This window comes from Mobula birostris, chromosome 6 (assembly GCF_030028105.1).
Source record: "Mobula birostris isolate sMobBir1 chromosome 6, sMobBir1.hap1, whole genome shotgun sequence".
Lineage (NCBI taxonomy): Eukaryota > Metazoa > Chordata > Chondrichthyes > Myliobatiformes > Myliobatidae > Mobula > Mobula birostris.
Genome location: NC_092375.1, coordinates 32,270,462 through 32,282,880, shown reverse-complemented (window position 1 = coordinate 32,282,880; position 12,419 = coordinate 32,270,462). Strand labels below are relative to the sequence as shown.

General features: G+C 39.5%; 1 protein-coding gene across 2 annotated transcripts in view; it reads left to right on the top strand.

Moving 5' to 3' along the window:
• The window catches only part of tbc1d23 (TBC1 domain family, member 23), a 109,615-nt gene that overhangs the window by 90,138 nt on the left and 7,058 nt on the right, over positions 1–12,419 (top strand). Inside the window, exons 14-18 of one of the 2 annotated variants that reach the window (XM_072260131.1) lie at positions 977–1,119; positions 1,494–1,538; positions 8,229–8,317; positions 8,951–9,086; positions 10,015–10,209. In XM_072260131.1, coding sequence (XP_072116232.1) covers positions 977–1,119; positions 1,494–1,538; positions 8,229–8,317; positions 8,951–9,086; positions 10,015–10,209 — 608 coding nt within the window. The remainder of the gene's footprint in view (positions 1–976; positions 1,120–1,493; positions 1,539–8,228; positions 8,318–8,950; positions 9,087–10,014; positions 10,210–12,419) is intronic. The other variant, XM_072260132.1, reaches the window with a different exon arrangement.

Genomic DNA, 12,419 nt, shown 5'->3' with positions numbered 1-12,419 from the left:
AGCCTCCAACCTGATGGCATGAACATCAACTTCTCTAACTTCCGCTAAGGCCCCACCTCCCCCTCGTACCCCATCTGTTACTCATTTTTATGCACACATTCTTTCTCTCACTCTCTTTCTTCCTCTGTCCCTCTGAATATACCCCTTGCCCATCCTCTGGGTTTCCCCCCCCCCCACCCTTGTCTTTCTTCCCGGACCTCCTGTCCCATGATCCTCTTGTATCCCCTTTTGCCTATCACCTGTCCAGCTCTTGGCTCCATCCCTCCCCCTCCTGTCTTCTCCTATCATTTTGGATCTCCCCCTCCCCCTCCAACTTTCAAATCCCTTACTCACTCTTCCTTCAGTTAGTCCTGACGAAGGGTCTCGGCCTGAAACGTCGACTGCACCTCCTCCTAGAGATGCTGCCTGGCCTGCTGCGTTCACCAGCAACTTTGATGTGTGTTGCTTGAATTTCCAGCATCTGCAGAATTCCTGTTGTTTGACTGAGATTTTATTTGAATTGAATTGCTGATATTATTGGGGAAATAAAATGATGCTGTGTGGCAATGTCCTACCGAAAATAGTCTGTTAAACTTGTATCTGTCCTTAAGCTCTTTTTCTCAACTTAATTTTATTTTCAACTATGCATATTCAAATGCTCAAGTGTAGTTCGGATTGAATACTGAGGCTTAATTTCAGTTACAGAATGTCACCTTACTGTAAATTACAGTTTTCCAAAATAAATACAGCAGTAATTGAGCACTTTGTTTTTGAACATCAGTGTGGCATTGTCTGAGTAACTTGCTAATCATCTAGTTCAATGCTGAATCATCAAGTGAATGATCAGTAGCCACATGTTTTTTTTCAAAAAAATTTTTATTTCTACATAAAACCTCAATCCAGATTTCTCATACAGCCTGAACTTGCTAACAACTTGTAATGCAAGCAAAACATAAAGTGCTGTGTTTTAATTGTATTTCACTGAATACTTTTGCAGGGTGACTCCCCGAATGGTTCAGGCGATGGAAGGGGAGTGAAGTCATTAGTCAACAAAATGACCTTTGCCCTGAAGTCTAAATCAGTAAATGTAAAGGAGAAAGTGATCAGTTTTATTGAGAATACATCTGTACCAGTTGAAAGGTAATGGAGGACAATTTGGGTTTTCATGTAAAATATTACTGTATGGACTGAGAGGTAGCTTGTGTGCTAATTTAAATAGTTCTTCCCACTGTTTGGAGAAATCTTCCATTTTGCATGAAATTTCCATTTAGATAAATTTTTCAATTTAACAGAGCTTCTATTTCCAATCTAGGAACCTGTTTGCTTGTGCATTCTGTATTATTCATGCATATATTCTGTACATATAGATCCAAATGGTGCAAACTGTGAATTATTTCATCTTTTGAATGAGAATTATATCATTTTAATAATTTTTTGTTATTGTTGGCTTTCATTTTTAATTATTTTGAGCTTTTGAAATGTATTGTTTTTCTTTCTATGATGAATTGAAATAGAAAGACTTTCCAACTTCCTTGGCCAGAAAAGGTGAACCTAGCTTGGTAAGATGGTGTTCAGAATAGCTTGCCAACTTCTGATCTGTGTACTTCAGCATGTTGCGCAAGCTCTTTGTATTTCACCTTCATTATTGCTTTACTGCATTCTCCTGCGCCTCAAGCAACAAACGTGTTTGAATTTCTACTTGTCAAAAGACAGAGCTGCTGTTGCTTTTCCTCAAGGTAACCATGCTAATAAATTAAAATGTACAAATAACATTTTAAGTTATGTTTCACCTTGTCTGGCATCCTGGGGGTCTCTACTGCAGTGTTCATTCTTCCATTATTAAGTTCCGCTATTTGTTTTGCCAATTCTGTGCTTTGTGTGTTTTTTTTTAATATAATTGCCAATTGTGTAACCACAACTCAAATTATTAATGTTTAACAATAAATGTATGCTGAGTTATTTCTTTCAGTTTCTGCAGTTTACACTACTGTATGGAGAAAAGTAATGCCAGATAATTGATTATACATGCTAATTGACACCCTAATAAGATCTAGCCTCAATATGACACTAAACCAATAGGATTTGGTTGTCTTTTGGCCATCCTCTGAACTGAGCAATCAAACCACTCAGTTCAGGGACATTATGAATAGGCTTTAGGTGTAAATTCTGGCCTGGCTAGTGATACACGTAGTTGAGGAACAGATACAGAAAGCTCATTGTTTCCACAAAACTTTAGATTGTCCATCTTCAGACTCAAGGTATATGAGATAGCACATTAGTGTGAATGGAAGAGTGCCTTACAGGAAATGGTAGATATAAATAAGTTTCTTTTCTGGTAGCAAGATATAATGAGTACTATTTCACAGAAATCGGTATTAGTGGCATAAATGGAGGCTAAATTTTCTGATGATAGAAAGTCACAAGGTAAATTACATAGAAGACATCAACAGGTTATATTCGGTAGGTACATTCAATGTTAGTTAAATGTATACAGTATACATCCTGAAATTTCTTTCTTTCGCAAACACCCACGAAAACAGAGGAGTGCCCCAAAGAATGAATGACAATTAAATGTTAAAACCCAAACATCCCAGCTCCCTCCCACCCACGCACAAGCAGCAGCAAAGCAACGATCCCCTCTCCCCCTCCAGTACTCAAACATGTGGCAATGCACCAGTGAAGACAAAATTACAGTATCCCAAAGACTACTCATTCATCTAGTAATTTGACATACCACAGGCTGTCTCCCTCCCTAATAAGGAAAAAAATGGCGTCCCATTTCATAGCGAGAGGGGAAACATAACAAACACCTGGCTGATTTATGATGTTAATAGTCTGTTGCGTTGCCTTTTCTAACCTCCGCACAGAGAGTCAGCCGCAGGGCTCAGGTCTCTGGACATACTGTCCAGGGCAGCTAATCCACCTCTCCCGATGTTCTGTGTTCTCCCTCGATGCCTCAGTCAGGGGCATTGGCCTTGAATCAGCCCATCTCCAGGGCCACAAAAATCCAGCACCCTGAAGCTGCACTAGTCTTCCAGGCCACGTCCTTGGGATATCAAAAAGCGGCCAGTTGTGAGGCCCTGAGAGCGGGTCCCAGTCCCGCAAAGAACCGAAGTCAGAGTCTAACAACAGGTCAGGGTCTTCAAAAGAACCTCAAAAAGGAAAAAGATATCAAAGATCGAAATAGTTGTTTCTGAAGATGCAATCAAAGGAGTCCCCATTTAATGCCATCTTGACTTAAAATGGGGCATAAGTGGATAAAGATCTGACAAACAGAATATAATGCAAGAAGTAATATTTTCTAAATTATCAAGAAAAATTATGGTGGGGGATTATAGAGCAAATATAAAGTTTCCATGTGCATTATTTGCAAAACGCTACATGTAGGCATAGCAAGTAATTGTACAACTAATAAGGTTATACATCAACTATGTATGGAACTGGCAGGATTGCACCTGAAGTTCTGTGTATTGTATTGGATTCCTTTTCTAAGAAAGGCAGTTACTGCTTTGGAAGTAATTCAAGAAGGTAGTAATGGAGGACAAGGAAATAGCGGATAATCCAATTAAATATTTTGCATCAGTCTTCACAGTGGAAGACACCAGCAGTATGGTAGAAGTTCCAGGTGTCAGGGGGCATGAAGTGTGTGAAGTTACCATTTCTAGAGAAGGTTCTTAGTGTAGCCCCCCTGGTCAGCCTCAGGGTCACTAGGGTCGCTCGGCTTGCTGTTGTCTACGGAAACAGCCCTCAGCCCCGGCAAACTGGGTAATTAGTTTGTGTGGATGCTGTGTGATGTACCCCACCCCGCCCAAATAACAGACAATACAGTAGATACGATTAAATGATTTACAGTTTATAGATATTACTGGAACTATATAATTAAGAGAGAAAATATAAAAGGCGCCACACTTATCAAAGTTCAATTCCCTCGTGCACAAACAGTTGGAGCTCAGGACCCTTCTTCTTCACCCTGTGACCCCTTGGACCACCTCGACCGGCCGCCTGGGACCAACAACGGTGGTCGACCAGACGCTCCACATGGGTCCGTCTCCATCCCCTCTCTTCGGGGTCCGACCCTGTTAGCGGACATCACAGCACCTGGTCCATCCTCTGTCTCTCTCTCCCACTTTCTGCCTCCAAAACCCCGCGCATACAAATCTTCCAGATACACCAAAATCATAACAACTATCCTAATTAGTTCTTAACATCATCTTATCACCGCCTAACCCAAAACAAGCTGCTAGCACAAAAACTTTCTCAGCGTTTAACATAACAAAGAAGGATTCCCAAGTATAACATTACAAAGAAGCCATTTTCATTAGCCTACGCAGTAACATAAGAGACGAAACCCCCTTACATTAGGAAACTGAAAGGTCTGAAGGTAGATAAGTCACCTGGGCCAGATGGTGTACACCCTAGGGTTCAGAAAGAGGTGGCTGAAGAGATAATGGAGGCATTAGTAATGATCTTTCAAGAATCGCTCGATTCTGGAATGGTTCTGGAAGACTGGAAAATTGCAAATGTCACTCCACTCTTCCAGAAGGGAAAAAGGCAGAAGAAAGGAAGTTATAGACCAGTTAGTCTGACCTCAGTGGTTTGGAAGATGTAGGAGTCGATTGTTAAGGAAGTGGTTTTGGGGTACTTGGAGGCACATGATAAAATAGGCCTTAGTCAACATGGTCTCCTGAAGGGAAAATCTTGCCTGACGAATCTGTTGGAATTCTTTGAAGAAGTACAAGCAGCATAGACAAAGGAGAATCAGTTGATGTTGTGTGTTTGGATTTTCAGAAAGCCTTTGGCAAGGTGCCACACATGAGGCTGCTTAACAAGCTAAGAGCCCATTGTATTACAAGGAAGATACTGGGATGGATAAAGCAGTGGCTGACTGGCAGGAGGCAAAGCATGGGAATAAAGGGAGCCTTGTCTGGTTGGCCGCCAGTGGTTAGTGGTGTTCCACGGGGGTCTGTATTGGGACCAATTCTTTTTACATTATATGTCAATGTCTTAGATGATGGAATTGATGGCTTTGTTGCGCAGTTTGAATGTGATATTGAAGATGAGTAGAGGGGCAGGTAGTTTTGTGGAAGTAAAGAGGCTACAGAAGGACTTAGACTAGGAGAATGGTTAAAGAAGTGGCAAATGGAATGCAGTGTCAGGAAGTGTATGATCATGCACATTGGTAGAAGAAATGAAAGAGCTGACTGTTTTCTAAATGGAGAGAAAATACAAAAATCTGAAGTGCAAAGACACTTGAGAGTCCTTGTGCAGGATTCCCTAAAGATTAGTTTACAGGTTGAGTCTGTGGTGAGGAAGACAAATGCAATGTTAGCATTTGTTTCAAGAGGACTAGAATATAAAAGCAAGGATGTAATGTTGAGACTTTATAAAGCATGGTGATGCCTCACTTGGAGTATTGTGAGCAGTTTTGGACCCGTTATCTTAGGAAGGATGTGCTGAAGAGCATTTGATGACTCTGGGGGCAGAGGTTGATAGATTCTTGATTGGTCAAGGCATGAAGGAAATGGGAAGAAAGCGGGAGACTGGGGCTGAGAGGAAAATGGCAGAGCAGACTTAATGGACCAGATGGCCTAATTCTGCTCCTATGTTTTCTAGTCTTATGGCCTGAAAAATGTTTACTAGACTAACACTAGGACTGCGCAGGATATTTTGTGTGGAAGGGTTGTATGGGCCAGGCTAGTGTCCATTGGAATTTAGATGATTCAACTGAAGCTGCTTTTAGGTTACTTATTTCAGGCAGAGATGTAGTGCAACTTTTTATCTTGAGCATTGTGATTCTGTGGCACAATTTTCCTCAAAGGATAATGGAAGCAGTGTCTTTGAATATTTCTTATTCAAAGGAATAAGGAATTCCTTTGGGCTGTTCCTACGTGGACAGAGGTAGGTGCTGAAAGGTTTCTGGGGTTAGCCTGGAATGCACTGTAAGTATTACAGTCAGACCGGCTATGATTTTTATTGTATGCAGAATAGGCCTAATCTGTTCATGTGTTCAAGTTCTCTCCTTTGTCCCTGTGCACACATACAGTTTTGAAATTATAGTTCTGCAAAGTGCTTTAAAACATCCTTCGACATGTAATTAGCTATGTTGAAGAGATTGAAATTTGGCTTTACACTTCATATTAATACTCGTGCAGCCCCCCCCCCCCTTGTCTGGGCATCTCTGGAAATGTGAAAATACTGGTTAGCCCCTCACTAGTGGCCACTGGATTCTGGGCGATAAACCCACCTTTCTCCGGCTTTGTACACCTAAGTTGTATATGACTTTGGTCCGCCAAATCCGTAAGATTGGAATGTATCGCCCACCCAAGCCCCGGTTTCTGTGAACGTTGTGTGGTTTGCTGCCCTGCAATAGCCAGTCAGCATAAAAATAACAGATCGCACACTGCACACCATTTATAAAGAAGTATATTTGTGAACAATAACTTAGCCAAACGGTTAGTAAAGAAAAGAAAGAAAAAAAAACAAACAAAGGGCCCATTATAATTAATCACTCCAATGTGCACAGGTTGGAGCTCAAATCTTCCAGATATCATATTTACCTTGGCAAACATCCCCGTCTGGGCTCCATCGAATTGCATTTTCCCCACCGGATGGAATCCTACGACTGGTTCTCTCCAGCGTCTTCTCTCTTCATCTCCTCCCAAGCAAAGACCAAGACCAAGCTTCGTGCCCCTCACAAAACCTCTCCCCTAGTGTTCTCTGGAACCTTCTCCCAGTTCCACCATCCTAATTGGATGACACATATTCCTAAGCATCCCTCATCTTTACCAGCAAACCAAACAGGCTGAAAGCAGAACAGACTGCTCTTACAGAACTGCTAAAATGAAATACCTACAGCATAGCAGTAAAATTGTGAACCAGGATGTTACATTTGTTTATTCAATGTACTTTTGATTCTGTACTGTAACCTCAGTTTATCCTTGGTTTGGTTATCCTCTGGGTTGACAGTTGTCTTAATCTATCAAGAAATTTTGTTTCTTTATTTCCCATGAAAATGGAACTGTAAAGTATGAATGCTTGTATTAGAGACTGCACAAAGTCTTACTAAAAGGTTAAAGTCTTTTGTTATTGTGGGGAGAGGTATCATAGCTTTTTCATTAATGGTAGGTTTGCATGGTATTTCCTTTCACATGTGTCTCACTAACCACATGTGCTTTCCTGATCTTGTTGTTTGTTACAAGAGTGAATATGCACATACTGCATAAAATTTAATTCAAAGGTTGCTGCTCACAGTTTTCAATTGTGGAAGAAATAGCTTTCCTGGTAATGTGTGTGGTTGTCTTATTTCACAATTTTTGCCTTTCCCCAGCACAACCACTGTCCCAATCTCTGCCTCCAGCTCCACAAGTTTAACTGCTGATTTGTCAGCTATGGTTTTGAGGTTGTGATTAAGACAGAGCTGTCAACATTTATTGTAATTAAATTGTGAAACTGACAGCAATTGTTTAGGTGCACTCATGCACAGCTAAACACAAAAACTCAGTTATTGGTGATTTCATTCTCCCTCCATGGATACACTGTTTTTCAACCTGATCAAGAGGAATCTTCCTACAAGCCCTAAAGGCACATAATATTTTCTTACTGTAACAAATTCAGATTTTTTAAGCATTATTTAATTGTGATGGTGACTTGATGAAATGTGGAGCCTTAACTACAATATTCTTTCTGGCCATTGAAAATAACTATATGTGCACAGTTTTATTCATTTTTTTAATCATTTGTATTTAAAAATTTTTGATATATTGCCATCCACTATAATTTCAAGGGTTCTGATTGTCAATTCACCCACCAAAAAATGTTTAAACTATTAATTAAATATGGCGCCTTTTACATCCTGCTTTTTGTCTTTGAGAGATCTTCAATGCTATTGTCTACTCAGCTTGCCTGACATTTCATTGCTTTTGGCAGAGGCTGGAGTTGACTTTTCACCACTCATAAAATATTTGGATTTTACCAAAAATACAAAGCAAGCCAAAAATCTTGAACTTGCGCCATCAAGCGTCTTCCAATGTGAAACGTTACTTGATAAAATTTATGAATGTTAATTTACCTTGCTCTCTGTTCAATTAATATTCTATCTGTGTAACTGTCAAGACTCATTCTGTAATTTTGCTTAAAGCCTTCATAATTGTCTTTGTGTTTAAGAAAGCTTACTGTAGCTAACATGTGGCATACCAATTGGCTTTTTTTTTTTGGAAATTTTAGTTACTAACTGCTATTCCCCTTTACAGGCACGTAAGCAGCAGTGACAGGGTAGGAAAGCCCTATCGTGGGGTAAAGCCTGTCTTCAGTATTGGAGATGAAGAAGAATATGATACAGGTAGTTAAATCTATTACAGGTATCTCCAGTCCTCTTTAGTGCATTTCTTTTGTACTGTTACAAGAATCACCCCTTGTTATAATGATCCGTGAGGCACAGAGAATTTGTACTTACTGACAAGTAGCTTACTGTTTCAATGCAAAATACCAATTCTTTGGGCCTTTGCATCTGTTGTGATTGGCAAGATGCAGGACCCAGGAGCAATTCTAGTCTTACTGATGTGACTGAGATTGGGAATTTTGCTCAGGACAATATTTCAACTATGTCAGAGATGAACTCCTTAAAAGCTGGCACTGTTAATGTGGCTTGCTTTCGTAGATATTGTACATAGGTGTTCTTAAAACATGCATTTTGAAATTCAGTTATAATTCTTCCAAACTGAAAGTGTTGGTTGTTTGAGAGATACAAGATTCAGTTGCTGGTATCACAATAAACTCCACTACTGTTAAACGTTTATGTATTCTTGAAAGCAAACCCTTCAAATATATGTATGAAAATGCATATAAGGGACCTGTAATAAATCATGAATCAACAGACAACTCTTGGAGGGACTATAATGTTTATTTGTGCTTTGTTTTTGGTTCTTTTAATGGAATACTTTCATTTAGATCTTTGTCTTTATTTATTTAATAGATGAAATTGATAGTTCTTCCATGTCTGATGATGATCGGAAGGAGATAGTAAATATTCAGACATGGTTGAACAAGCCTGAGATTAAATACCACTTTCCATGTAATGAGGTGAAAGAGACGGGACATATGTTTCCAAGGTGTGTAATGAACAATATCTGTTAGTTTGTATATTTTTAGCGATTTTAGATGTTTAAACATATAAATTTTGCTCTAGTTTCTAGAATGTACAGTACAGGCCCTTTATACCAATCTTTTAACCTTCTCCAAGATCAGTCTAGCCCTTGCCTCACAAATAGCCCTCTATTTTTCTTTCATCCATGTGTCTATCTAGAAGTTTCGTAAATGTCTCTAATAAACCTGCCTCTACCACCGCCCCGGCAGTGCATTCTATTCACTTACCATTCTCTGTATTTAATTTTAAAAATGACAACAATTACCTCTGACATCCCCCATGTACTTTACTCCAATCACCGTAAATTTATGCCCTCTTGTATTAGCCGTTGCTTCCCTAGGAAAAATAAGCTGACTGTCCACTCTATCTATGCCTCTTATCTGAAGGGTTTAATGTATCTACCCTAGTAGAAGGCTGGTTCCCTTTTGACAACAGCCTCAAATTAACAATTCACAATAGAGCATTTAGAAAATTCTTAATTGCAATATTTGTGGATATTCTTTCAAACAAGAAAAAAAGAAGCTGTGGAAAAAATTTCAATGGTCTTGGTTCAGCAGTTTCTCTCCTCCTCCTAGTTCAACTCTGAATGTTATATGCAACACTGCAGGTCCTGGTCTTGGGGAGATCTTCAAGGATGTCATTAATGTAAATCTGCAATATAGTACATCAGTAACATCCCAGTGATCTTGCATGTGATCTCATTTAGTTTGAGATCGCTTATACGTAATCTTTCTAAACTTTATGCAACTATTTTAGTCAGTAACCTGATGCAGAATTGACCACCAATCTAAACATTTTTTCCCCTTCAAATCCTTCCATCATATTTTAATTGGAATTAAAGCAAGTTGATAATGAATAATATTGCAACTGATTCTTTTTCTTTGATCTTTTAGTCACTTAATGGTGACAGCATCGCACATGTACTGTTTGCGAGAAATTCTATCTCGGAAAGGATTTGCTTACATCCAATCACGGCAGGCCTTAACTTCTATGGTGAAAATTACATCCAAGAAAAAGCACCCAGAACTGATCACATTTAAGTTTGGAAACAGTAATGTCTCACCAGTAGAGATTTTGGCTGTAGAAAGGTAAGATTATAAATTCATTTTGAGTTTGAACATGCAGTTGATTGGATACTTGTTGCAAGTGAACCAAAATTTGGTGAAGCGTGTGTGTGTCTTTTTGCAACTCGTTTTCCTTCCTTGAAGAATTTTAATGTCTTTTGAATTCTGCAGATGTAACTTAGAAAAATAGATCAATGAAGTGGACATGGCAAACTTTCTCACAGAAAATAAAAATTGCAGAACCACAAATATATCAAGATATTAGACAACCAGACTAAGTTGCACAACATTTAAAAACTATAGCATGAGCCTCTTCATTCTATCTTTTCAGCTCAATAAAGATCTCTTGTACCGTTGTTTACAGCAAGCTAGAGGTTGAGTTGCATTGTAATAATCAAGGCATTTTTGTGAAGTGCAGGAACACTGCAGAACCTTTAACTTGGTCACTAAATCAAATTTCATTTTTGCTTGTGCATTCTGAGAATGACAAGAATATAAATTCGTTCAATATTCTGTTAATTAGCCAGTCCATTCTGTTGAAATTATGCAATTTTAATTTTTTTCAAACTGACAATTCCCTATAAAATGCAAAGTATATCAATAGTATGTAGATGCGCTTATCAGTGCTAAAGAAAGTGATGGGATCATCAGTGCTCCAGGTGGTTGGGATTTTGATAGTATCTGAAGTGATCCTGGAGTTGTTAATGAGTAAGATTCCAGAGGGCACCAGTGAAGAAGCTGCTGCTTCAATGTCACTGGAGCGTGGCAAAAGAGTGGTGGAAGAAGGTAGCCAAACAAAACCTGGTAGCTAACTCTCATCAAATGGGGTTGGGCTTAAAGAAGGTGGAATGCAGATGGCAGACTAGATTTGGTTGTTCATTGAGTTCCACTGTCCCTCCAAAATATAGAGATGATAAGGCCATGAGTCGGATGACGCTAGGTGAGGCTGGTGGTTCCATACTGTTAACAATAGTTAACTTTCTTTAACAATATTGTTCAATAGAAATTGGTGACCAGCTGCAACCCTGCCTAGAGAAAGAATAATTTAGATTTGTGGATTTGTTTTAGAAAGCATATCAGACTTGTTATAGATGTAGATATACTTCTGCTGTCCATGTAACATTTTTTAAAAAGCCCGTGCACACTCTGCTTTGTCTCTATTTCATCTGTATTATTAAAATATGCTGGATAAACCTTGAGTATTTATAACAGTAGCTTCATGATTGTGTTCATTATAGTCCGTATTGCAGCCAACCCCATCTGGATATCGAATTACCTACGAGCTTGTAACTGATGCATTGTATATGGATTTTCTAAGATGTATCTTAGAAAATATTGAATTTTTTCATAATTGGCTTCCAGAAGTGAATGTGTCTTTCCTCTCATCTTTCAAGTTCTCTCAGATTACAATAATTAGAAACATAGAAAATAGGTGCAGGAGTAGGCCATTCGGCCCTTCGAGCCTGCACCGCCATTCAGTATGATCACGGCTGATCATCCAACTCAGAACCCTGCACCAGCCTTCCCTCCATACCCCCTGATCTCTTTAGCCACAAGGGCCATATCTCACTCCCTCTTAAATATAGCCAATGAACTGGCCTCAACTGTTTCCTGTGGCAGAGAATTCCACAGATTCACCACTCTCTGTGTGAAGAAGTTTTTCCTAATCTCGGTCCTAAAAGGCTTCCCCTTTATCCTCAAACTGTGACCCCTCGTTCTGGACTTCCCCAACATCAGGAACAATCTTCCTGCATCTAGCCTGTTCAATCCTTTTAGGATTTTATACGTTTCAATCAGATCCCCCCTCAATCTTCTAAATTCCAACGAGTATAACCCTAGTTCATCCAGTCTATCATATGAAAGTCCTGCCATCCCAGGAATCAATCTGGTGAACCTTCTTTGTACTCCCTCCATGGCAAGGATGTCTTTCCTCAGATTAGGGGACCAAAACTACACACAATACTCCAGGTGTGGTCTCACCAAGGCCTTGTACAACTGCAGTAGTACCTCCCTGCTCCTGTACTTGAATCCTCTTGTTACAAATGCCAGCATACCATTCGCCTTTTTCACCGCCTGCTGTACCTGCATGCCCACTTTCAATGACTGGTGTATAATGACACCCAGGTCTCGTTGCACCTCCCCTTTTCCTAATCGGCCACCATTCAGATAATAATCTGTTTTCCTGTTTTTGCCACCAAAGTGGATAACTTCACATTTATCCACATTAAATTGCA